The sequence below is a fragment of the Pholcus phalangioides genome, unplaced genomic scaffold (genome assembly GCF_987345545.1).
Source record: "Pholcus phalangioides strain wild (caught in Gottingen) unplaced genomic scaffold, Ppha-v1.0 ptg000015l_1, whole genome shotgun sequence".
NCBI classification, from domain to species: Eukaryota; Metazoa; Arthropoda; class Arachnida; order Araneae; family Pholcidae; genus Pholcus; species Pholcus phalangioides.
Window position 1 is genome coordinate 35737001 of NW_028301608.1, and position 27850 is coordinate 35764850.

Sequence of the window (27850 nt, forward strand, 5' to 3'; positions counted from 1 at the left end):
TATAAAAATTGAAAATTTTAACCACTAAAGACATCTGTTACATTCGAGCGAATTTGAATGATCCACAAGTTGGTTGCATTTTTCAAGTTTTATGAACGAACTTTTATCCAAATTTTATAGTGTAATGCCGACCTAAGGCTGGGATTACATTATAAAAGTTTTCTAAAAGTTCTTTTATAAAATTTGAAAAATTCAACCAGTAATGTTATGGGTTGCATTTGTTCCAATGTAACCTATGAGCTTTTTTGGCTGAAGAATATTCAAGTTTTATAAAAAGTTTTATCAAACTTGAAAAATCTAACCAATAAGGTCATTGGTTACATTCTAGAAAATGTAACCGGTGATATTATTGGCTGCCTTTTTCAAGTTTTATAAAAGGACTTTTACCAAACTTTTATGGTGCAATACATAAAAGTTCGATAAAAACACTTTTATAAAAATTGCAGCCTTTCTAGCAACTTTTCTAAAAGTTTTATAGTGTAATCCCGGCTGGCCGGGGACACTATAAAACTTTTATAAAAGTTGCTAGAAAGGCTGCAATTTTATAAAACTTGAAAAATGCAGCCAATGAACAGTTTTACTAATTGCATAATTTCAAGTTTTATTATGGAGCTTTTCTAGACAAAATACTTAAAAAATTATATAAGTTTAATTTTAAATCAATTTTTAATTTAAAAAAAATTGAATAACAGTGAACGATTCTTCCAATAATGAATGCTGTGCTGTGCATTTAAAAAACAATAAAATATGCACATTAATTAGAAAAATAATGAATTTTTGATATTTTAATGCATAAGTAGCAAATTCAAAAAAAAAAAAATACTCATTTAAAACGTTTCCTTCGTCACATATAGATGGCGGCTCAATCGTTCTGAAAAAGTTTTTTCCCCCGATTAATCTTTTTTCTTCCTTTTTCTCTCACTTTCACGTATCCCTCTCACGTTTTCAGTTCAGTCTTTTGTTTCCTCCCCTGAGGTCGTGGATACTGCGTGCTTGCGATGCTACCTCCGAGGAGTCCCTTTAATGTTTACCACTTCAAATTTGACCAATTTCAGCTCGGAATTAAGTAAAGTTTCCGATAAAGAAGCTCCATTGAATTAAATTCCATTACGACTGATGCGTTCGGGGGAAAAAAAACAGTGCAGCTATTATTATCAGTCGGAAATGTGTGGTATCGTCCATTATCCGTATGTTTACAAAACACAACCTGTGGCTGCTGCTGCCGAATTTCTGAGTGTGTGGCGGTTGCAGTAACAAACTGTAATAATAATAATAGCAATAATAGCTCGCATTTACCAGCATGGCGACCAGCCTTCCTTATGAAATCTCCAAATTTCGAAATTACTGTAAGCAGTTGAGTCGGATACTGATAGACACGAGGAATTCTCTGGAGGAAATTGAAAAGAGTGGCTACTTCAATGAGGGTAATATGCACATCTCTCTCTATACAGTCGAATCCCGTTATAACGAACTCCAAGAGATCGGAGAAATCACTTCGTTATAACGAAATTTCGTCATAAAGGAATTCCAAGTTTTTGCATTGTTTTTGTGTAAACTTATCTAGGATGATTAGAAAAGTGTTCGTTAAAACGAGATTTTCGTTATAACGGTATTTGTTAAAACGGGGTTCGACTATGTATGTTACTGCCAAAGGCAGAAATTGGCCAATTTGCGAATCGGCCGATTTCGTTAAATATTGACCCAGTCAGTTCGCGAAGTGGCCGGTGATCCTTGGCCAATGTCCTATTACAAAACACATGATTGGGGATCATCATCAAGTTGGCATATTTTTTTGTGATAATTATGTCCACATTAGCTATGGCAACCCATCAAACAGCAGTCAGGATGCAAGAATCATTTTTTTCCCTCTAAAATTTTTTCAGAGAAAACTTTGCATAATTATTTTTATAGTTTTTCTTTCAAATTTTACTTTTTTTTTCTCTCGTCACATGGAGCTATTCCAATTCAGCTGCTATATATGGACATGCATCACACATTGGCAATTCAGGACATCGAGCTTTGGCTAGGGAGCTCCAGCCACTTCATGTAATGGGCGGTCTAAGTCCAAATCATTTCTGTAATTCAGACTTCGGCCAAAACTCATGGCCAAGTTGCAAAGTGGCCAGTCCCATTACAAATTGGCCACACTTCTGGCTTTGGGAGTAACATATATATAACCTGTTCAAAAGGTTTTTTTCCTAGCTCTTGTGACCTTGAAGTGCCAAAATTTACCTTTGATATTTTGTACAAAATGTTCATAGCAACTCGTCTTTAAAGGAGGATAATGATAAATTGTTTTTCTTGAAAACATTGTTGATGCGATCTTTAAATGTTCTCTTGGGATCTTTTGGTAGTTTAAAATATTGGGAAAAAGATGTATATGTTTTACCATTGTTTTCCCTCATATTATCTTTAAATCAGAGGCCCCAAATAGGTGCCAGTGACGTCTTAACGCATGGGCGTGGGGGGCCTGAAGAGAAGAAGGGGCCTCACAAAAATGAGATCTGGTTGAAATTTTTGAAAAAATGCCAAGTAGGCCCTCAGAAAAATCACTTGGCCTGGGGGCCCGTGATGCTCTTAAGATGACCTTGAAAGGTCCGTGCCCATATCGTGAAACTGTATTGAGTTCAAGCTAGATGCTGATCCAGGGTGGTGTCCATGCCCCCCACTCCCCAGCGTCAAAAGGGGAGTCGACTGATCGAATGTATATATCAATTGACATCATCGTGCCCCCCAGCAATAATGACTGTGCTCCCAGACTTCCAAGTCTATCTCCACCTATGGTGGTGTCAGTGGGAGCAATTAATTATGTAAGTTTGTAGGATCGTCAGAACAAATATAAATGCTACAACAGGCAAATTCTCCATCAAGGTGGCTGAAAAGTTATGCCCATGAAAAATATGGATGTCAAACAGCCAAAATATAGTAACCCTATATAAAGACATATTACCAAAATAATAAAGTACAATTAAAAAGATAATGGTTGCCTTATTTAAGTATGGATAGCTTCTCAATTTGCCCCAATATGGTTATTGTAAGCCTATTTGTTTTTAAACATGTCAATCATGTTAGAATTTGTGACTTTGTGGAGGTAAGCTATTCCATTTATTAACCCTATGGGAGAATTCCCTGCAACACCCCAACCTAGAATTGTCTTTTGCCAATCAATACTGGTCTCCCCTTGTCAAAGCAGTCGATTGATGGCATATTAATAATTCATGGTCCATCACATTTGACATTTTGAAAACTTTGATTATAAAATATTTCTCTACGCTCATCTCGGAAAATTCAAAGAAGGCATGGGTGCTTACCCGAAACAATACTTTTCAACAAAGATTTCTTGCAAGGAAGAGCATATCAAAAATATCATGGAAATTAATTTTGGGAGCTAAAACGTAAAGATGAAATGTATATGGGAATAAAGATGGGGAGGAAAAATCCTTTTAGTTTTTAAATTTAAAATTTTATTTCAACTCGAATTTTGTCTTTTGTTAAACATCCAGATGCATGAATTACACTCTAAAAGTTACTTAGTTTTTAAACTTATTGTCAATACAAAAAGTTTTTTTTTCTTTCATTTTCATTATTCCAGTCACCCAATGGTAAATGGCTACTTCACAAATATTGATCTCCTCACCCCAAAAACAAAGTTTGAGGAGAATAATCATTGTTTTCATGATTATTCAGGCCAAGCGAACACAGAAATAACTTTCACCCAAGGACAAAAAGTTTTTTGTTGTTACATAGTGTAATGGGGACTAGGTTTCAATTATTATTTGGATCGGATCTAAGTCACAGATTATGTCTGGATTATGTCTGGTCCAGATTAGCTCAATTGAGATCCTATTACTATAAATTTTTTTGTTTCTTGATACTTTTTTTTTTTTTTTTTAATACAATATTCTTAAATTTTTATTTTTGAACATTTGTTTGTAATACAAATAAATTTATTATATTCCAGAGCAACTTGACACCATCAGACTGAAGTCAGACACAGAGAATGCTATCAATAATGTCATTTACAACACTATTGGGATTACCATTTTAGGACGCGATTGCTGGGCTAAGGCATATATTGTGAATGAACTCTTCGGACAGAAAATCCTTCCCACTGAACCACTTGATGTAGAATGTGACAGTTCGAAGCAAACATGGCGTATGGTGAGTTCATTTGTGCGTGTGTGTGATGTTATGCATCATTTGTGCTCTCATTGTTTTGCAGCTGATACACTTTTGGTTAGTGTGGTGGGTGGCACTTCATTGGCATCAATAGATTACCAATTATTTAATTGAATCCAGTTGTCGCTTTCGCCAATCCGAAATTAATCCAGATGTTTATAATTTGTGAGTATACTAATGTATTTTTTTGTGCTGCTAAAAACTGAGGCAAGGCTGGACAAATCAAAAACTAATAGCAGTCAATCCTGGACTTGGTGACCTACTTCCATGAAGAAGCACACTGCTGACATGAACTAAAATTTTCCCTGTTTATTTTCTGGACTTGCCGATGTCCGTGGAAACATTGAAATTAAAAGCAAAACAAAATTAAATTTTATTCTCCCTTAAAAAATAGGTGATAAAAAAAATGTAATTGATAGCATATTTGTGTTGATAGGATTGAATTTTTTGTTTTGTAGTTAAGTTTAGAAACTTGTACCTTAAGGAGAAAAAAAATAAAGTTCTTGCCTAAACAAAAATTAGCCTTGATTATATATACTCTAATCAAACAATAATTAGTATATTTTTTCTTCCAGTTTTTTGCTTTTCTCGAAAAAAATAGGTTTCTTCTGGAAGAAATCCAACCCTGTCTCTCGGGGGAGGGAAAAGAGACACCAATTAAAGTTGAGCCACATACATTCCAGGATTGGGAGAGGAGGGACAGAGCTGTATAAAAACAAAAATTAAGATGTGGAAAAAAAGTATTTAAGTTAAATACAGTAGGAACTGTATTCTAAAAATCCCAATAACAGAGAGGCTGACTGTACTCTAGTTCAAGGGTCCAGAGATCAACACTATTTGTAAAATTTTTGTATCTTTTAAACTTGCACTGAAATCAGTTTGATAAGTAGAAAGGGTCTTGCTGTTAGAAAGGGCTGTTAAGACAAAGGCCCACAAGAAAAAATATTGTCCGAAAGGTTGTCCGTGGACTTATAAAAAGGCCAACCCTGCTTTTCATCAAAAACTGGTTTATGTCGTCAAACTGTCAAAGACCTAAATGAATGCTTTTGGATAATATTTTGAACACACAGTTATATGACATGATGCAAAACTTGCTTTTTTGCATATTACTTTTTATTTTTATACACCTCATTACAATAATTGAAACAAAAAAAAATTTATTTTTTTTGCAATTTTGAATTTTGTGACAAAGTCTAGAACATATATAATTTTATATCATTGATTATGTATATTATGTAATAATGATTATAATCATTAGGTTAGGTAATTACCTGGATTCAATTTGGTAAGCAAAATAGAGCTGTTTATTCAAAATATGTGTGATAGGGCATTAGGGTTTTGACCTTAGAAACTATCTCACTATTAAAACAGTTAAAAACTAGTTTTCAAGTACTTTTTTAACCTGATATGTTAAATAACAAAACGCCTACTTTTATGTAGTGTTTTATATTTTGAGTTATGATTACTGAGTATAGAATATCTATTTAGATATTATAAATTTTGTGATCTGCCCAAAAATTTATTTCATATAAAAATTCTCACACAATGTCTATTAATAAAATAGTTAAACTCGTTTATTCTCACCTAAAAATAGCTTAGGTAGGTTGGTTTAAAATCCAGAGTTTTAAAGAGTATTTTCAATCAAAGCAGAGCTGATAGGACTTTATTACCCAAAAAAAGCATTGTTTTGCACGTTCAGATACAGCTTCAATTTGAAAACCAACCATTGCATTATATAAATGCTAAGCAAATATCCCATATCATAGTCAAACTCAAGTCATTCTTAGTTTTGCACTAAGAATAAGTTACGTGAGTTTCTTAAGCATCATATCACTGTCAAACTAAAGGACATTTCAGTCCTGCAACTTAGTATTTTGATTACTAGATATAATGTAACGTGGAAAATAAGGGCATTGTTTTAAGTATCAGTGATTATCTAGGTAATTTAATTACTGAAATTAGCATACATATATTATGTAAAAGAGTTTTTTAAACACATCTGTTATAAAAAGAGTACAGAGCATACAGTTTATATCGATACACATATATAAGCAGTGGAAGAAATTTTGGAAGGTCAAGAATCATTTCGCATTGAAGAATATCAAATCATTCCATAGTTTTTCCTTCAGCTTTAATGCTATGTTTTATTCAAATTGTATATTTTACCAGAAAAAATACATATGTATTGGCCAAAATAATTCTGTAGGGAGTAGAAAATTATTTTATAATCATATTAAGTACATATTTCTTAAGTTACGTATTTATTCTTTAACATAGTCATTTTAAACATTGCACACAATTAATGTGTATTTAAAATTGAAAGCAATATTTGAGGTTTTTGACAAAGGTTTTAACGTGACAGTTTAAGCTGTCAAAAACCTGCCAACCCTGTTAAAAAGGTTGAGAAATAGTGATTCAAATGATATAAAATTGATGCAAATTCAAACTGTGGATTTTAAATTTTTATTTTCGATCAGCGAACAATCTCTATGAAGATGTCTTTTTTAGGTTCGCTTCATGTATGGTATCCAGACTCAGGTCTCCCTTGCCCTGCCTAATAGTTATGAGCTATTAGAGCATTTGGTTTGTCACGAGCAACCCTGGCATACAGTTCCCCTGGAAGACTTGAAATTGAAGGTAATTATATATCTATATCGAATCATAGAAAATGGCATTAATGTTATGGGGAATCTCCTGGATGAATGAGAAATTTACATTATATTTGAATCCAAGCATTTAGAAAAAAGTCAAATCATGCTGTTATTGAGCCAAAAGGCCAATGACATGATAAACAGTCAATTAAATAATACTGACTCATATCGCAGAAGAGTGGAGGAAACAAATTCTATGTCTAAATGTGTGTCTACATATCTAACTTGCTCGCTTCGACTGTGGGAGGTAAGTAATTAATGCACCCAACTTTTGCATCTGTCTCCACCAAACTGGTTGTGACCGCAGCACCACAAGTCCCTTTGATGAACCTGCCGTCGGAGGGTCCAAGTTTGATGTTCTAATGTGCATTACTTTTCTCACGATGAAATATTTGTGAACAACCATGCGCAAATTGATGAAAACTTCATATCACTGAAGGACAACATATAGCATGCGTATGTATGCCAGACTTAATAAACCACTGACTAGCCTGGTGCGTTGCTTGTCATTATGTACTCGCAAGAGCTAATCAAGTCACATGAACAATGTGCATGCTCCCTAACAATCTATGAAGTAACGTAGACAAAACCCATCCAATCGCAAAACAGTACAATACACAAAGATGTGCTCCATCTTCAACTTTAGTGTGTGAGGATGCACAGAACTAAAGCAATCATAATGTTGAATGAAAATCCCAATCTCTGATGGCCTTAAAACTCTTGAATAATACCAACAACTTTATGAATGTCCATGCAAGCCTTACAAGCTACAATGAGAAATATGGTATCATAGTATGAGTGTTTCAGTGTATTAAATACAGTGAAACCTTGATATAACAATTGTATGTGGACCAAGGGAAATATTGTTGTAGAGAAATCATCACTGTGCATTGAAAGGCAGCAGTTTAACATCAGAGCAAGACATTGCCAAACCAGACTTGAAAAAATACTGTTGTAGAGAGATTTATCATTGTAGTGAGAGTTCACTGTATGGGGGTGTAGTTGTGAACTCATGTTTTAAATTTCATGTGCTCTACAAAAATTGTTAGGTTAAAAATTTACCTTTTGTATCATACAGCAATGATTATATTATCTTTGTTTTATAACTATACGACCATATTTCTGAATTATAATTACAGAACAAAAGTGATGATGATCCAGGACTCGAAACAGCAATTTTGGACATTAAATTACGTCATCCACTACTGCGAGAAGATTTGATTGTGATGGTCTCTTCTTCAAATGACTCAGTGAATTTTGAGCATGTATTGACTACTTGCACAGAAAGTTGTACCCCTATTCTCATATATGCAATAGCAAATGGCTCTTTATCTGAAGAGGTACTTTAATTAAATGAATTTTGTGATTTTTCTTTGTTACATATATATATGATCAATATACTGTTTTATATGCATATTATTTATAATATATATTCTCTCTATATTACTGCGCAAAAAATTATTAAAAAAGTTTAAAAAAATGCAATGATTTTTCATGAATATGTTTCTAAAAAAAATCATATAAATTAATTTTAAGTTTTTAACCCATATTTGTTTTCCAGGAAGTGTCTGACCTCATGGTTTTGAAAAAGAAGTTCTCAAAGCTTCCAGTTTTCTTCATTTGTGTGAATCCCCCTATGTCAGAACTTGCTGAAGCTGAACAATATACTAGAAATATGTCGAGACCGAGCAGAATTTCATTTAAACCTCATTCATATCATGATCCAGGTCCTGTTACAACTTATTTCCAGCCAAAACGTAGAGAATCTCTGGATGCTGAAGCTAGTGCTCGTTCTTTGACGCTCAGACAGAAGCTTTGTGCTTTAGGATTTTTACGTGTGTTTTCCCCAAACTTGAAAAAGAAGTTGATGCGTAGACAGAGTGGCAATCTTGAAGTTGAAAGCAAACTTTTTGAAGACTTCGATAACTTTTTCAGGTTTGTAAATACAAAAAGAAAATGTCAAAAATCTTTAGGTACATTGATAAAAAAATTTATTTTGTGTATGAAAATATTGGGGGTTAGGTACACTATATAGCCACAAATCAATATTCATTTCAGAGTTTAGAAAACATTTTTTCCAATTTCTAGAAAAATGCTTGATTTCAAATCAATAGATCCTCTGGATATATTATGTGAAAGTCAACATGGAAAAAAAAGTTGTTGTCTCTACTTGGAATTAAACCTTGGAATAAAAATCATTATCCCTCTTTACTTGATAAATTGTTTTGAAGTTTTGGTCATGTAAACTTGATGCTTATACTCACACTTAACAGTGAAGATTTGGTCACGAGTGCATTTATGGAATAAACAAGAATTTAAAAGGTTTTTTTTGTTCAACCCTGTATCATAAAATGCTGCAAATGATTTGTAACTTTCACAAAATATTTTACTTGCTCTTTGCAATGTTAGTGTAAATTTTCATGAGACTATTTCACATATATTAATGAAGATATTGGCTTTTTTTTTGGTTTTTTTTCTTTAAAAAATCCCATTTTTTCATCTGCATGTTTATTACCTGTAACATATGAAGTTTTCAATCAAATTTCATGAGACACTCAGAAGATTTGACACCTTTCAAGTGAGAGTCCTTAACAACTGTTCATCGTGCTTTTCGTTGACAATACCTAGGTTTTGAACTTCCTACCGCTCAAAAAGAGCATCAGGCAATGGTATAAACAATTCTCAGACACAGGTTGTCTGTGTGAAGGGAAATCCCCCGGCCGTCCCCGCATTTCAGACGAAAATGTGGAGCTAATCCAACAGTTTCACATGTAGTCCACAGAAATCCACTCGCAGTAGATGCAAACATGCTTGCAAAAGTTTGAGACAAAATTTGACTACTGTATAGACATGCCGTGCATCCCAAGATGGATGTATTAAACACCTTTAATTTTGTTGTTAAAAAAACTTTGATTAGCCATGTAATATAAAATTAGTCTTAAGTGTCTGTATCGATATTTTTCGTAATATATGCATTTCAAATCGAGTGATTCTCTTTGAAACACTCTGTAAATTAATACATATAATGTGCACTTTTCCAAGTTGTCCCCCAGATATAAAAGGAGCTGTTTCAGTTTGTTGAAACATATCTTACACCGCATTATTTTTTTTCCTTCATTCTTTTGAGTTCTTTCGTAGGCTTACTGATGTGAAATCACATATAAGTATAAGCTCGCATTCAGTTGCATATCGCAGTGTGCTGCCCACTTTGCTATATTTACACCTGAGATTATCTGATCTTTTGAACCTTTTATATATATACCGGAAATATGAGGAAAAATAGTTTCTGTGGAACTTGCTCCCCCCCCCCTCCTTCCTTTTCTTTTTCATCTAATTCTCGAAATGATATCATAAATAGCTTTTTCAGTGGCATGTTCTGTCCAGGCTGTTTATTTTCATGTGACGTATTCTTTTATCCATTTCTTTACTTTTCCTCTGGCCATTTCTTTCCCATTGTGAGTTCTCTGTTAGAAACAGTAAAACTCCCTATTTTATGGACACCAGCGGGACAAAAAAATTTGTACGTAAAAAAGGTTTGACCATTAATCAGGGGGTTTGAAATGCATACTTTTATTCCATAAGGGAAATTATTATTTGACTGTAAAAGAGGGGGACCATTAAGGAGGGTTTCTGTACTGAGAATACTACTAAATCATACATGTATCTTGTAAACATTCCTCTGGAAAATTTCTAACAAATTGTTTTATGCCAAAAGTGTGTGTGTGTATTGTGAGGACTCTAAAAAATTTAAGAACTATGCGTGTTCACATGAACATTCACAAAAGTTGCTATCTTTCCTCCATAGTGATGGTGAAAGTGAATATTTTATATAGAATGGAAAACAGGAATAATTGAATTTTTTCTGATTTTAATTCGGTAGAATAATTATCTATTATTATTATAATTGATTATCTTATTGTAGCATAATGAAATCCATGCTCACAAAAGCTTTTTCTAAACCATATTTCTGTTTGTGTTTTTTTTTAATTTTTATAGAATTCTCTTGCATATACGCCAAATCTTGCAGGCTGAACTTGTACAGGTTGCAGGAATTTTAAATGAGGTACACAATACGTGTTTACGCATGTTTATAATGAGTGCCTTTGACATGACTTGGGACCTAATGATCACTCCAAAAAGGATTGAATATGCACGACAACGTGAAGCTGATCTATACGAGTCTCTTATGAAAATAGCAAATTTCAAACAGGAAGAGATTCGCCAGCTCATTGTAGATACAATTAAGACTATGTCTCCAGAACTGTTGGAAAAGGCTGCTAACTATGAATTTCAAGGTATGAAGAATTTGTGTACTCGCACGGAATTGTATCTGAATATTTTTATTTGCATCTTATTCACATAATTCTTTCTCTTGATGTAACAAGATCTTACTGAATGAATATTGTGAGATCTTGATGTAACGAGAGCTCCCAATCTTTGAGGAAATTGTCTTTATAAAGGACTTCAGTCATATATAAATCTAAGGCAGATTTTTTTGCTAGTGTGAATGTGTTTGATAAGACTTGTAATCTTTGTGTTTTTTTTTATGTGGGCGAAGAATGGTTCTGTAAAATGGATGGGCTTTGTAATAATTAAATGATGAAACATGCAATCGAAGATTTATTTTAATTGGGATTTAATGTAAGAAAATGATACAGAACATCAAGCATCATTCACATCACATATCACGTCTTTTCGCGCAAAACATAAACAACAATTTCTGTTGCCACCCATTGCTGGCAATACTCTTACCTCACAAATATTCATATTAGTTCTTACAAATTTTTCTGAAAGCAATTCAGCCCACTGAACAATTAAAATTCTCAACTATCTTACTGCTCAAGTCCATTACTGTATGTAGTCATTAACATTTTCCCACTAATCAGAAAGTATTTTTTAGCGCAATTGATTCTGCTATTTGGCAAGGACTTTGAACTGGAAGTTCCAGTCAAATAATCCATGGCAATGACTGTGGTCTCTTTGTCACTGGAAGAGACAAAAGGTGAATAAAATCATGTGTTTTGCTTAAAGTGGGATGGCTTGAAAATTGGAAGGGGGAGGTGTAACATTTTAGTGATTATCCTTTGTTAAAAGTACCTCGGAGTAATGTTTGCAAGGAGCATGTAAAATACTTATAACGATGAACGTTCGATCCCGGTCGAGCCCCTAAAATTATATGCGAGGTAAGAAAACATAACAAATTCTATTAAAAATTATACAATTGCAACTATATAAACATGTTTCAAAAATAAGAGATAGAGGCAGGTTTGGCAAATTCCCCAAAAGTTCCCGACTATTGTTACATACGCATGAGCAATAAGTGATAGTAATCATCCTTATCTTAATTCTTAGAGAGTTAGGAAAATTGGAATTTTTTCGAGAATTCTGTTATTTTATAGATACAGTGGTAGTTAAAGCTTTTCGACTCACTATTACTGAGTATTTTTTTGCATCTTTAACATAAATTTCTTCTCTTTGACATTCATTTATTATTGCGAGATTCCAGATATAACAGACTTTTACTGTACACACTTATGGGGAGGAAAAATATTTTTTCATTATGAAAACTTGTATTTTGAAATATGAATATCTTTTATTTTTGATCACTTATTTTAGGAGTTAATCTGTCTAAAAATGGAGAACCTCCTAGTGCAAGAGACCTGCAGATATGTACAACAGAGATTCAGGATCTTGTTCTCGGTGTACTGAATAGTGCAGTTGCTGGCAAATTGATAGGCTCTGTAAATTATCTCAGGGAAAGTTTTGTGGGTGAGTTTAGTAATAATCTTGCGAATAACTTTTTTTTCTATCACCATAAGGAATTCACTACCAAACAAGTTGCTATGGAAGTGTGCATGTATACCTTAGTCTAAGTGTATATCCATATTATGGGTGAATTTTTAGTGCTGCCATCTATCTTTTGAATAACTGCAATATTTTACCATATTGTTTTCCAACCATTTTGATGTTGTAGAACCCCTGCAGTGAAAATTTTTTCTTTGCCATACCCCTGCAATCCAAAATGTATTGTTTTTAAATAATTTACATATCTTAAAAAAATGCGGAGATGTAATAAATTGTAATTAAAAAACATTGTCATTTATGCAATGGAAGTACAGCAATACCTTATCTCAGCAGTTCTCAACCTTTTCTGACTCGCGGAGCCGTGTAGGCCCATTTTTTAATTATCCATCAAAGTTACTGATACATTTTTACTATTTAAAAATATTTATAATTATATTTTTAAATTTTACTGTTTTTTTTATTTTCCTCAAGCAGCTGTGGAGCCCCTGGAGCACCAGTTGAGAACCGCTGCCTTATCTTATACAAATTTTTTGTCTAACAATGGTTTTTTTCGTAATTTTTCTGCCTCAGCTGACAAATACAAATTCGGCTAACAAACATTTTGTTGACATGGATGCAGGTGCTAACAACTTGGCAGCCACTACTACTAATCCGCAGAAGCACCTTGCCCACATTTCTCTGGAAACAGCCACTGAATTTCAGTGCAAATCATCAGAATTACCGTTACCTGAGTCAGATTAACTCATGTCCACCTCAGAATTTTTTTTCCAAATGTACCTTATTACCACTTCTCTTTCTCAAAGTTTTTGAACCATTATATGTAAAATGAAATATTTAGCCTATAGAAAAATGCATTTAAGAAAAGGGAGCATATGTTTTCAAAGTGTGTGTTCTTTCGGTACAAGACTTTTAGTATCAAACTGAACAGTCTGGACAAAATCTTTGGTCTCGACATTCTTGGAGCTTATTTTTTCCATCTGCATGTATCACACACAGAAATGTACTGACTAAATCACAAATGAACAGGGATACCCGCGAACTCAATTGGGTTGTATCAAAACTGGTTGTGTACATAGTGCAAAATAAAAAGATCTCTATCTCTCCATTAAAGGAAGATCTCAGCTTCCTTTAAATTTGCATTTATCCAATTTCGAAGTAGTTCATTATAGCCTTCGATCAGTTTGCCCTTTTTTATAGTGCCCTTTGTGATTTTTAAAAAAAATATTTATTTTGGCAGTATCACAAACATAATTAAAGGATTTTCCCATAGAAACCTATGGAAAATTGTGTTTTGACTAACAAAGATTTCAGCTAATAAACATGATTCGGGAATGAATTATTTTGGTTAGGCAAAAAAAGGCACTAGGTACCACTGTAAATTGTAAATTAACAATGCAGCAGATTTTATGCAAAGTACTTGGGCTAATGTGGTGTCATGTTTATTAAAATTTTGTTTTTACATGAAATTACTAGTATTTTAATCATTTTAGGTACTCTGGAAAGGTGCTTATGTAGCTTGGAAGATCATAAAGAAGGTTCAGAACCAATTCAAGCTAGCAATGCTCTGAAACAGATTCTGAATGCTGCCTACCAGGTACCAAACATGTAAATTCTATTACCTTTTACTAGGTGCAGTGGTGATTGTATTCATATAAAATATTCAAGTTTTACTGAGAAATTGAATTTTCTGGATGTTATGTCAAAACTGATGTATGGAAAGAAAAGTTATTATAAGTTTCGGCACATAACATCCAGAAAATTCAATTTCTCGGTATATTTCAGGCCGAAAAAATACCATCTCTTCATATTCAAGTATTTTTGCAACTGTAACAATCTAATGGAAAAGGATATTGGTTATTTATATAATTTGCATTTTTTATTCTTTTGCAGGTGCAAGTAACAGTTAGAACTAGTTCTTCTCTTCTTCGAGTGCTTTTTGAAAAAATGAAACAGGTAAGAAAATTGTACATTGAAACCTCTCAACAGCCACTAATGGAATTGAAAATGTGGTGGTTATTGGGTGATTGCATTGTTAATAGGTTTAGTATTTCTGGGGGGGGGGGGGGAATTACAATTTTTGATTGCACATAAAATCATAACAATCCATATTTTAATTATTAAGAGAAGCTATTTGTCTGAAATTGAAAGAAGCTGCTTGTATCACGACCATGTCCGCTTGTGAAATTTACCTTGCATTAAAGATGCATGAAATTTGCTGAAAAACCTTTAATTTTTGAATGGACACCTTTTATACTGTTAATTTCATTCAAACAACAATTTGTTAAATTCTAGATAGAAAATGCAGCTGGTTTTTGCAAAAAGCATGATAATTTCATGAAGAAAAATGCATAGTATTGTGCTGTAATCCTTGTATCCATGCAATTTTTAAGATCAGACTTCTGATACAATCAATTATTTTTTGTTGTCTAGGGCAGAATATGTGGACCAAAAGCCACATTTTGTGACTTTAGTGGTCGAGTGGTCATAGTGATGGACTCACATTGTAAGGACCTGGGTTCAAACCCCAGTCACGTCATAATGGTGGCTGGCTGAAGTTGATTTTCTGAGGTTTCCCAACCTCAAGGCCCAAATGCGAGCTGATCTCCCCATTAAAAAGTTCTTGTCAGAGCGCAACAGACCTACAACAGTACAAATATTTATTACACTTCTCTCAAGTTCAAAAGATAGATGGAAGCATTATACCAACTATTACATAGAAACAAACTTCATGTTAGATTCACAACACATACACCCACATTCCAACATTTACCAATTCGTTAGGAGTTATACAGAGGAATATGGCAACGTGCATGTATGATGTAATAGTAGTAGCAGCCACCTTTCGAAAACCACTAATATAGGGAAAACCTGCACTTGATTTTGTGTTCGCAGGTTTCAAAGAAGAAAAACACCTTTAGCAAATCTTGAGGACTATTTTTATGATATGCATCATTCTTCCATTTTCCAAAAGTGGCTGTTATTTGGAAGTCCTTGTTCAGAGGTTGACCTTAACATTAATCCAATGGGATACATTCTGTTATAGGTTACAATGTATTTAAATTCATTAACATTATTCAGCATTTTGTATTTCCAATCTTTAAGCAATTAAGCTAATATTCTTTTTGTATGCTGTGAAATTTCTTTTTGCATATTCAGCATGAGGCACTTTCAAACTAACTTTTAGTGTACTTGAGTTCAAAAAAGATTACTTCATATTTGTGTTTGTTATTTCAGTTAGTCCAGACATTACCATGGAAAACTCCTCCAGTGATTGATGCTTCCTGGAAAGAGCGAGTTGCGCAAGATATGCTAATAAGTTTGAGTGAATCTCGACTTGCTAGGTCAATATGTGCTCAGTTTCGGGATCGGCTCAAAGCTTCGCATGATCAGTTTGCATCATCATTACGACAGCTGGAAGCTTTGCATGCTGGACGACTAGATCGAACTGAAGAGCAGCGAGTGAAGGTGATAGTTTTTCATTGATAAATTACTATTTTATTTTTGCATGTTGAATTGTATCTATTGTTTAAATATGATCATTCAACTAGTAAAAATTTGAACAAAGATTTAATTTTAATGTTGTGTTGCCAGACTTGAAAGTGACAATTTTCTATTCAAATTATCATTTTATTGTAGGTTAGGAAATTATATGCACCAAGACTCGCAAAATTTGCATTAGAAAGTACATCACTGCAAGACATAATACTACATGGTTAGTATAGATGCACATAGTCTTTCAGTTCTAGATCTGAAATGTTCCCAATTAAAATCAAAAATATGTGAATTTCTGTAGTGTCAGAAAAGTGAACCTAATTCTTGAAAGTATTGCCAGTTATGAAAGATATTTGTTTAAAATTATGAAAACTTTCAATTAATGAGTGTGAAATCAGTTAAAATTTAAAGTGAAAATCAAGTTAGCTTTTCTCAGTTAAATAATGATTCTTATGTAAGGAAGGCTAGAATTTTTATGCGTTTAAATGTAATTTTGTTGCATTTTTAGTGCATAAAAATCCTAGTCCTACTAATAACAATAAATGCTTTTTCTTATTCTTTGTAAGATTTACACAAATTTTTTATTATTTTGATAGGCATGCCACAGATTGGCTCAGAGTTGGGACGAGGACAGTATGGGGTTGTTTATTCCTGTGATAATTGGGGAGGTTATGCTAAATGTGCAATCAAATCAGTAGTCCCACCGGATGACAAGCATTGGAACGATTTAGCTATGGAATTCCACTACATGAGGTATATATATTTTTGTTAATAAGTAATTCTATTTTGTAAATTCATAAGTTAAAATATTTAAATTTTATTTCTCTTGCGACACATTTTGTCTTGTTTAAAAACTTTCACGTGATTGAGTTTGGAAAAGTGACATTCACCAGACCCAAGTTGAAGTTTCAAGCTGATTAAAATGCACATGTACCTCATAAATATTCCTCTGAAGAATTTCTAATGAATTGGTACCTGCTGGAATATGTTGTGTGTTCTGTACTTAATGTTACGATTGTTGCCGAGGAATATGTGTTTAACCTGTCTACTGATGGTATTTTGAAGTACCAGGTTAGATAATTTGTATACTAACAAATCATATTTTTTTTGCTTTTAATTAGAATAAAAGTGACCTATACCAAATTAATTCCAAAATTATTAAATATAATATTTTCATTTTACCATTTCCTTCTACTTCTCATAATGTAAAAGAATAAAGGGTTAAGAAGTGCTGCCACCTGCTTTCTGAATTCAGAAGGTAATTTCACCTGTTGTATCATGCATAGATTTCTTAAATATTGTAGACTTGATTCCTCTTTGTGAATAGACTTTTTTAAGCTGACTACTGCCTTATTTATCCACCAGCTTGGCCTGCAAACTGGTTGTAATTTATACCCTATTAATAACATTAATGGGAGGTTTTATGGGATGTATGCTGGCTACACATGTTAGTGTGTAAAAGCAGGGCTGCAACTGTGTGGGGAAGGGAAAGCAGGCAGGTCTGGTGCGCCAGCACTGGACTTGTGAGTGCAAATTTCACCCTTTAACCTCTTCAACATTTCAAGGGGGGCACGAAAATGTAAGTTTGTTCTGGCCAATCTAGGATCTAATTGTGGCCCTGGTGAAAAGTACATAATTTTTTTTTAATTGATTGAGTTTGGCCATTATAATGCAATAGATCTTTGACTAACCAGGTATTATGGGTTTGGCGTCATTTTGTAGAATGAGATCCTCTGTTAAGACATGATTCTCAAAAATATTTTAAAAAAAAATGGCAATCATAGGAAAAGTTATTTAGAAACAAATGGGAATTAAACTTCAATTCATGATTAGTAATTGTGAGAATCAGGTCAAAAGATTTTGAAATCATCATTCGATCATTTTTGTTGCATCAGTCATTTTCTGCACACTAGGGCTAATTCAAATCATCACTTTGAATGTGATGAAATTTCTCTTACCTTTGGTGTGAGTGAGATGATGTATGAGACTTGTTGACCTCATTTGGTCTTGACCCTCCATACATTGAGGGTTCTACTGCAATTATTTTCGAGAATTTTTCTGCTTTGTGTCAGCGTATCCTTCTTTTTAGTTAAGTTTATTTATATTTCACTGCGAAGAAAGAAGATCAGTTGATTATTTCATGGCTATTTCTACACTGGCCGCTCAAAGTGCAATTATTTTATTGGCTAAGAGGCTGTTTTGAATTTGGTGTAGAGGAAAGATTAAAAATTGAAAAATTGCAAGTTCTTAAAAAGTTTAATACTTTTATTTTATTGGTAATAAAATAGGAGAAGAAATCATTTTATGAAGGTGGTGAAACTTGTTTAAAAAGGGAGAAAAAAAGAATGAATGTCACATCTTGGGATGATAGCGAGTACTACTGATAATAAGTGATAACCAATGCAAGAAAATTGTCCTAGGACTGGAATGTATTATGTAAGTTAATACAGCATTCATTTTGTTTTTGAAAGGTTTATTATTTTTTGTTCAACTTTTACCTGATTACTCTTTGCAGAAGTATTCCTGAACACGATCGAATAGCACAGATTCGAGGGTCAGTCATTGATCACTTGTACGCTAATGGTAGCCAACCTGCGGTGCTATTAATTATGGAGCGACTACAGAGAGATTTACATACTGCACTTAAGCTTGGCCTGGCATGGAAGGCGAGATTGCGGGTGAATTTTTTTTATATGAAGATATGTTTAAATATATGTAAGAAAGGGTCTCTAGGCTTAAAAAAAGAAGAAAAAAAGATTAGATTTTATTCGAGTTTCGTCATATGGTGTAATATTTTTATAGATCATAACGTGATGAATTTTGAGTTTTTGATACAGTGAAACGCTTTAAATTTTTGATACACAGCTGTGTAGAAAGTTGAATCATTAGATACCATTTATTCTCTGAGCCGTTGGTTACAGATACATGATTTTAATAAGAAAGAGTATCTCCAAATAACATGCCCATTTTGGATGTGCCTACTTTTTTTGTTCTAGGGACTATAGATGGTTGCTGTGGGGGTCAGTGACGGACTCGCATCGCGAGGTCCCAGGTTCGAACTTCACCGTCGCCACAGTGGTGGTTGGCTGAAGTTGGTTTTCTGTGGTTCCCAACTTCAAGATGCAAATGCGAGCCGATCTCCCATTGAAAAAGCCTCACCACAGACCTACAAACAGCGCAAATGTAATTCAATCATAACACATCACTCACTTCACTTCTGAAATATAGATGGCAGCACTGAAAAATCAAACACAACACTACATAGACACTCAGAATGTTAGGTACACACACAGTTACACTTCCTGCACAACTCACTAGGTAGTAAATCGCCCATAGATGGTAATAGACCTGAGTTGTGCTCAGTTTGAAAGAAGAAAAAAGAAAGAAAAAGGGATTATATAGATGTTGAAACAGTCTTTTTTTTTGCTATTTTTTTTTAAATTACACATTAAATTTTTTGGATATAATTTTCAAAAAATGAAGTTTTAAAATATACTCAGAAAATGAAATGTGCAAACTCTAATAATATTTACTATATTCTCACAAGCACCAAAATTAGTTTTATTCTTAGGCCGGGATTACACTATAAAAGTTTGATAAAAGTAATTTTATAAAACTTGTAAAATGCCACCAATAAGATTATCAGTTTCATTTGCTCGAATGTAACCTATGAACTTTATTGGTTGAATTTTTTGAGTTTTATACAAGGGATTTTATCAAACTTTTATAGTGTAATACTGGCCTTGGTGTCATTTGCAAAAGCTGTGTTTCTGACTATCATGTGTTGATCACACGGATCTTGCGTATGATTCACTAACTCATCACTAACTATCCTCAGGCTCAACCTCAGATATCCAATGTTTCATGGTTAATTCGAAATCATTATCAAAATTACTGTTGTTTCGAGGTGTCATTCCAAAACATTTAAGAACATTTAAGTAGTCAGACAAAAAAAGCTTTATGCAAGTGGTGAGGTGGGGTCATTGCTTACCCCACGGAAACTCTGACCAATGATATAAGGGAAGGAAGTATCAGAAGAACGTCATAAATTTATCAAGCGTGTAAAGAACCTGCTTGAAAGGTACTGATAACAGGATGGATTAGATGCATTTCTCTCTCAAGGGGTGGCGAGATGTGTAATGTGTGGGGTACGAAATGACCCCACCATGCCAGTTAAGGGTTAACATATTTGAAAAAATTAGTTGTCCCATACTTGTGCTGTCATCTGGTAATCATAAAATAGTTATACAGCCATTATACTTCAAAATACCAACACTCACAACGAATGTGAGAAACGTTGGGGGGAGGTGGGGGTTAAAAAAGAAAATGGTAGTCAGTTTGTGAAAGGGTTAAGAATGCCTGATATCTCATCAATGTCCTCCTTAGAGAGTTAAGGGAAGAAATTCGAAAAAAAAAGAGTGCAAAAGTTCTAAAGATTCTTTGAAGTTTAAAACTTTTCTAAATTGTAATATTTGCCCGTAGCTTCCAATCAGCAATATTGCATTTTAAAAATACAGAATTTTTTTGTTGAGCTAAGTTACTGTTATTCTGTGGTCCCAAGGCACATCCCAGTGTTGTAATATTTCATGTATAATAACTTTATTATGATTGATGGATTCCTTTCAAAATCATTATATAACAGTTTCACCATGTCGAAATTTGTTTTTCTGAATAATCGTATTTGATAATTTATTATTTGAAGTATTTAAGTAGATTATTTTTGGGATCTATAAATGTATTTATAGGTTGCTCTTGATGTTGTTCAAGGGATTCGTTTTCTACATGGTCAAGGTCTTGTGCATCGAGATATTAAGTTGAAAAATGTTCTTGTAAGTATTTCAGTTTAATAGTGAATATGCATCTCTCCATGAATGTTAATTTATTATTTCTGTCGATGCTTGTTATAATGACCATGCATTGTTGCTACCATTTCATTATAACTATTGGCACGATAAGTCCCATATGTTTCCCTATCCATCTTGTGTCATTCTTCATCCAATATAACCTGCACTGACCATTCAACTCAGTACAACCTTACCATTTTTTGTGGAGAAATGAATGCAATATGTCTGTTAGTGTATTTGGCATTTGATATTGGAGAATTAGGTACGATCTGATTGCAACAGCAAGACACCCCTACCTGATGTCTGATAAATGCCTGTTTCTGACTGTTGCATGTCTAACCCCCCTCAATTTTTCAAGGTTGGGGGGTTTCTTAGAATCTCTGGATTGATGAGTAGGACCCAGTGCAAAAATAAAAGCAGGGCCAGAGGTGTCTTAATAATTTTGAGGCTCTTTAGCCCCAATTTTACATATTCTGTGGAAGGGGGGGATCTGTATTTAAAAATTCATGCACTATTACAAAATATACAGGAATGCTGAAAAATATACACACACACATAAAATATAAATTAAGAAAAATTGATGAAAATTTTGAACTGAAAATTTCAAATTAATGAAAGTAATAATTCCAATACCAATTAAATTGGAACCTAATGAAGAAACATTGTCTGAGAACTAATGAAAATTCAGAATTCATGAATGGGAAACAAGAAAAATAATTCAGAGAATTTTAGCATCCATAACAATTCAGAATATAAGAAAGAAATAATTATAGAATTGTAAATTCAGAATGTATGAAATTATTATTACGTTAGTGCTGTGCCCCATGTAACTACGCCTGTTGCTGACTCCCATGGGTGGCTCACCTTTGTTGATTAGGAAAGATATATAAAATGACCACGACACATAAAGACATGTCATCCAATAGCCATTCATGATTAATCACTTTTCTTTAGATAAGGAGACAAAAGGACTTGTGGCCTTGTATTTGTAATGAAAAAACCATGCAAAATGGTCAACGAGGTGGCTGAAAAAAAAGATGCCCTTAACAAATATGGATGTCATATATTTCTAAAATACAGGAACCCAATTAAAAATGCAATTAACCCAATTAAAAATCTATTCTGAAAATCAACACTTTCTTGTTTGCATTCAACATGGCTGTCTAAAATAAGTGCAATGCGATACCCTCAGACTAAATTCAAATAGACAAGGCGAGAATGCAATTAATTATTGAAATTTTATTATTTCTAACCTGATACATTTTCATTGCAGCTGCTCGCATTGCAATGAAGCAAATACAGCAAAAACTTCTTTTGCGGACACCAGTGGGACAAAAAAAATGTCTATAAAAGAAGGGTGGCTATAGAAAAGGGGAGTTCTTATTGAAGAGTTCCATCAAATGTAAAATAAAACACAATTATTTCCCTTAGAAGCAGGGTGGAAAGTTAAATCATTAGATATCCTTTATTTAAGGGTATGTACTTTCACTGTAATGTAATTTTTTATTCTGTTAAATGTAGAATTCTTTCAAGAAGTTATTTTTCAAGTATTTGGTATAATGACATCCCGCTATAACGTCCTTTTTTCCCTGAAATAATGGGGGTCATTATAACAGGTGTAGAGTATATAATGAAATGCTATTTCATGTATTTTCTACATTTTATTTTTGTTGACTCAACTATGAATGAGATTGTTACCCTAACTTGTGTGAAGCATTTCCATTAGTTTACATTTACATCTTTTTTTTCTTGTGTTAACAGCTTGATCAACATAACAGAGCAAAATTGACTGACTTAGGATTTTGCAAACCAGAAGCCATGATGTCTGGTAGTGTTGTTGGTACACCTGTTCATATGGCTCCAGAACTATTCACTGGTCATTATGACAATAGTGTTGATGTGTATGCTTTTGGTATTCTGTTCTGGTATATCTGTGCTGATCATGTTCGCCTACCTTACATTTATGAACAGTGCCAGAATAAGGATCAGTTGTGGCAATCTGTGAAGAAAGGTAATTTTTTTTTCCATCAACATGAAAACATTGAGGGTAACACTTTCTTATATTGTCAGCGTTCAGACAAAAGTTACAAAGTCCAAAACTGTGGGTTTGAGATGTAAGCAATTTATATTTTTGAGCTATTATGAAAAATAATAGTAAAGAGTATTTTACAGAGTTCTAACTTCTACAGTAGGTTTACTCATGTTTGAACTTGTGCTGTACAGGGGGGCAATTGCCTGTTGTGGCCTTTGTATATGTTATGGTAATTATATATCAGTTGTCTCTGTAAATTTCACATTTACTGGCAGTTATGCATAATTTGCACCTGAATTTGGTAAGTTTGAGAATAAATCTGATTTCTTCCATGTTTATCAAACTTTTTAATTATTAATATGCAGCATATTTGACTTAATTTTTGTTGCCATGAACATTGTCTTATAGGAGCCAGACCAGAGCGCTTACCACAGTTTGATGAGAAATGCTGGCGTTTAATGGAAGATTGTTGGCATGGAGACAAAAGCAAGCGACCATTGCTGGGTGAAGTTGAACCACGTCTGATGGAAATAATAGACCATTATCAAAGCCATCCACCACCAAGTGCGTCACAGTCTAAGAAACCTAATTTTAATCCACGTCGCAAACGTGGTCCAAGACCTATGGGTAATCACTATAAAAACCAAAATGAATGACACGTGTGTTCACTCAATGACGAAGGTTTCCATGAATGCCTTTTCAGGAGAATGCATTCCGAAGTCATTGAGAAATTAAATATAATGGCCAAGTCTCTCGAAATCTGCAGCACATAATTTATTTTAGTTAACCATTTTCTAATTATAGAAATAGTAATACATGATACTATACCCTTGTTCCTATTTTACATTTAGTTTGATCTTGAGCATATTTCACCATCTCATTAAGTAATTTGAAAATAAAGCTGATTGTTCTCTATGCCATTTGAACTATCTCATAACTTCCTTTCCCCAAGAATCACTGCTTAGAATTTTTACAACTTAATAGGTGATAGCAATTCTTGAATCTTTCATGCAACATACTACAAACTACATTCAAATGATATGTTAATTTGAAAGAAACTCTTGTGAATCGAGTAAATGATTTTATGCTTTTGAGATAATTTTTTGTGAGTTTTTGTTGATATATGAATTAGGAATCCCAACCCAAATCGTGTATGTAAAAAAAAAAAATCTAGCATTATATAATACGTACAAACTTTTTCTATAACTTCACATTGTGACCTCTTTTTATTTTAAAGTTATGTGAGCTATTTGCAATATCTCAGTAAATAGCTATGTATCACATAAATTCTGCACATAATTCCTCCGTAGTTGATTCAAAAAAAAAAAAATCAAGGGCATGAAAAAATAATTTTTGTTCTGAATGAGAAAATTCATATTGCTAATTTATTTAAATTATATTTATTGCTAATGATATTTTTATTTATTTTCTTAGATCCTAATTTCAAACAAAATATTTGGAGCTCCAAATACCTGTTAGCTTTTTTTTGTTTGTCCAGTGTTTTGCTTACCTTCCCAATTTTATGTTAATCCACATTCCAAGCTTTGTTTCAAGCATATTGTCTTAGGGGATGTAATATAAACATGGTGGAAATATAATCAGAAATATAAATAAGGTAATTAAAATCTAGCTTTCTATAGCTACCGTACAAATTTTTATAATCTAAATTTCTACATTTGAATTTTTAAATGAAACAAAGATATTTTTTATGAAACACTTGCATAAATAATAGAATATATCCCATACGTATGTGTGTGCACGCTTGTGAATCAAGTGAGAAGAAAAAAACTTGAATTACAAAACATTATTGTAATTTCCGATAAATAAAATGCATTAAGAAAAAGGACCATGAGGGGGGGGGTTGTTAAAAATGCCCTGTGACAAGCGAAAGTAGACTTTGCAACATTCCTTGACTTCTTTTGGAGTTCATTTTGGAATAATATCCAGAAGATCTCTCTTCATGCATCCCAGGCTGAGAAAAAAATTGCAGTATTGCCACACCTGGAGGCTATTTGCTATAGTTAAGGGAAGCTGCAAAGTCTACTTCATCACATGCCACAGTACATGAAATAAGGAAAGCAAAGTCACGTATATCGTAGTTGTGCACTTGCCCATGTTGCAAGTGGACCGGTATTTAATTCTTGACGAAGACAGCAAACTTTCTTTCTCACTTAACCTTTGCATAATACCCAGAAAAGTCTTTCCTTCATGGCTTATGGGCTGAGAAAAATTTCTGTATTTTAACTTTATCTTTTTCAAGTTTTGAGAGGTTTATAATATCATGCGACTTACGACCTCATTCTTGAGTGAAAATTTAAATTTTCAATTGAATTTTTTTAAAAGAAATAGATAAATTCCCATAAGAGAGAGAATTAACGAGAAACCATAAAAATTGAGTAAAAATTAAAAGTTATTAGATAGGGAGAGGCGGTGGATCTAAAACTTAGCTGAAAATTAACATTTAAAGCTATATTAGTTGCAATTTATCACGGAATATTGCAGTAGTTTTATCGTGACTTGACTTTTCAACTAATTAGTTTGGTTCATTTAAGAAATACAATCAAAACTGGTTAAGTCCAAAATCACTGGAAATGATTCGAATTATCCAATTATAATCCATCCTGAATCTGTAAAATGACTACAAATTGCAACTTAACCATCAACATTCACATAGAATAATAATTATCAATTATTAAAATTTTATCAGTTACAAAACTGTTTCCTAAATTTTAATAATTTGTAAATTATAATATTATTGACCTTAGCTGCTACATTATTCCACTGTTCTGGAATCAGCATCACTGCAGTATTTCTTGACCATGTTCAAAGTCTGATTTAAGGAAACTGTTCATATGATCATCCATTATAAAACTGTTTCCTCAAATTTTGCTTATCATTCTTATGGTATCAAAGAAATATATTTTTATTAACATATTACAATCTGAATTTTCGGATACTTTCCATGCTCTTAAATGACAACAAAAAAATTCAAATTTTGAATGATATACCTTGATTTATAGGTTGGAAGAACATAATCTGTATTAAGTGGTACGGTATCTATGCACTCCAGATAAACAATGTGAAAATAAGCATTAAATTATTTTTAAAAAGAGTAGAGGAAAAACTGAATTTTAAAACTTTTATTAGTTGTGTGTTATCCATGTCATGTTAATACGTGAGGATCACATTCTTTAAAAATTAGTTGCTTACCAACTTGATCGAGAAAAAAGCAGTCTGACTTTTAGAATTTTTCCAAACTAAATTTGCTCTTACAAAATCATGATTTTTTTCCCCTCCAACTTTGAATTGTCCAAAAAAAAATTGAAAAACATTTGAATTAAACAAGAAATTTCAACATTAAATTAGATTTAAAAAAAAACTCAAGGGGAGTTTTTAAAAGTTTGAATTAATCAAGTTCAACTGTATGTATTAGAGGAAGATTTTTGTGTTGATTGCGAATTGATTGGAGTTTCTCCTGCATTTGTGTCTTGTGCTTATTTTGTGAATGTCTGCTGTGCTTGACTCATTGCTTTCATCCCTCTGTTACCCTTAGGCACTGGTATTGAGCAGAGAGAAGTTGATATCCTGTCAACCAGTCCTTACATCGATTTGGAATTTGCATAAAGAAGATTGTCTTACTCAAAACTCCAAACATATTTTAACTAAAAATTTATTACTTCTAATACTGTAATTTTACTTCTTTTCTCGTCCATAATACTTATTATGAAAAAGTTAATTCTTGTTGTGCCGTTTGAAACTTTTTCTAATACAATTTTTAGGGGTGTGTAACAAATATTTTGACATTTTGGATTGTTATCGTATTCTCATGGATTGAAAGAGATTTTAAACATAATTTGAATATGATGTACATGAAATTTATTGAAAAAAAATTCACCTATGAAATTATTCTATTAAGATTCTTCGAGCTTATTATACCGACTGTTTTTTTTAAACAAAAAAAATTTAACTAACAATTTTATATTTTTGCTATAAATTTATATTACAAATGCAACTAAATTTATTATATTTGTGTACAAATTAATTTTTAACAAGTACTCTGTGTTTTTCTTATTGAGAGTACAAACTATATATTGTAAATGTGTATATACATGAAACATTAAGTTTATTTACTTATGTTGTCAAGATATTTTTTCAGTTTGGATTCCGAAAAAGTGTATGAATAGAAAGGCACTTCAGTGTGTTTGTATACATGTTATTATTTGGTAGAATTTATATCAGGTCACTTTAGTGTGGGGTTCTGCCTCACTAGATGTATACCTTGTGCTGTTGATTTGAGTAATAAATTTTATACCAGTATGTTCTGTATTTTAATTGAGGTGTGTTTTATGTTATAAGTAGAAAAATAAAAAATCAATTTCGCAGACATAAAATTTCTTAATAGAAAATTTCACATTTATTCGTAAAAACAAATTGTTATTATTTTTCTAATTTCAGTTATATGATTTAACCCCTTAAACTGAAATGATGAATCCAACTCGCCATGACATTGTATGTCTGAGCAGTGCTACCTGAAAATAAATTGCAGTTCAAGGGATTAAGTATTGAAGTACTTGTAGTTGAAAGACTATTAGTAATAGTCTTCATATTCTTTTCCTTAAGCTTTTATCTTCTGTCAGCGTAATAACGATGTTGTAGATACTAAAATATGTATATCTTGTCAAAAAAAATAAAGTCGCCCTATTAACAAGATTACAGCAGTTCTAAACAGCTTTCTATGCAAAGTGCGAGTCACAGCATCGTGTTGCTTGTCAACTTTAAAATTTGCATGACAAACACATCCCTACTTTGACCACTAGAAGTGAATGATTGTGCATGGATGAGTAAGT

General features: G+C 32.9%; 1 protein-coding gene across 1 annotated transcript; it reads left to right on the forward strand.

Annotated features, from left to right (window-relative positions):
• Positions 1-920: 920 nt before the first annotated feature.
• LOC149075922 (dual serine/threonine and tyrosine protein kinase-like) lies at positions 921-27320 on the forward strand. The gene is made up of 17 exons (XM_089243435.1): positions 921-1424; positions 3962-4161; positions 6688-6816; positions 7970-8170; positions 8392-8765; positions 10827-11125; positions 12447-12599; positions 14126-14229; positions 14526-14588; positions 15870-16100; positions 16272-16347; positions 16724-16880; positions 18643-18805; positions 20873-20956; positions 22733-22982; positions 23412-23567; positions 26557-27320. The coding sequence occupies exons 1-17, from the start codon at positions 1301-1303 to the stop codon at positions 26625-26627; spliced, it is 2835 nt and encodes a 944-aa protein (XP_089099561.1). The 5' UTR covers positions 921-1300; the 3' UTR covers positions 26628-27320.
• Positions 27321-27850: the final 530 nt, after the last annotated feature.

Bases quoted from the DNA above. Each gene is read 5' to 3' on its own strand.
- LOC149075922 (XM_089243435.1), top strand. From the start codon at position 1,301: ATGGCGACCAGCCTTCCTTATGAAATCTCCAAATTTCGAAATTACTGT. The intron at 1,425-3,961 runs GTAATATGCACA...ATTATATTCCAG, and splicing joins GAGTGGCTACTTCAATGAGG to AGCAACTTGACACCATCAGA. The intron at 16,348-16,723 runs GTTAGTATAGAT...TTATTTTGATAG, and splicing joins GCAAGACATAATACTACATG to GCATGCCACAGATTGGCTCA.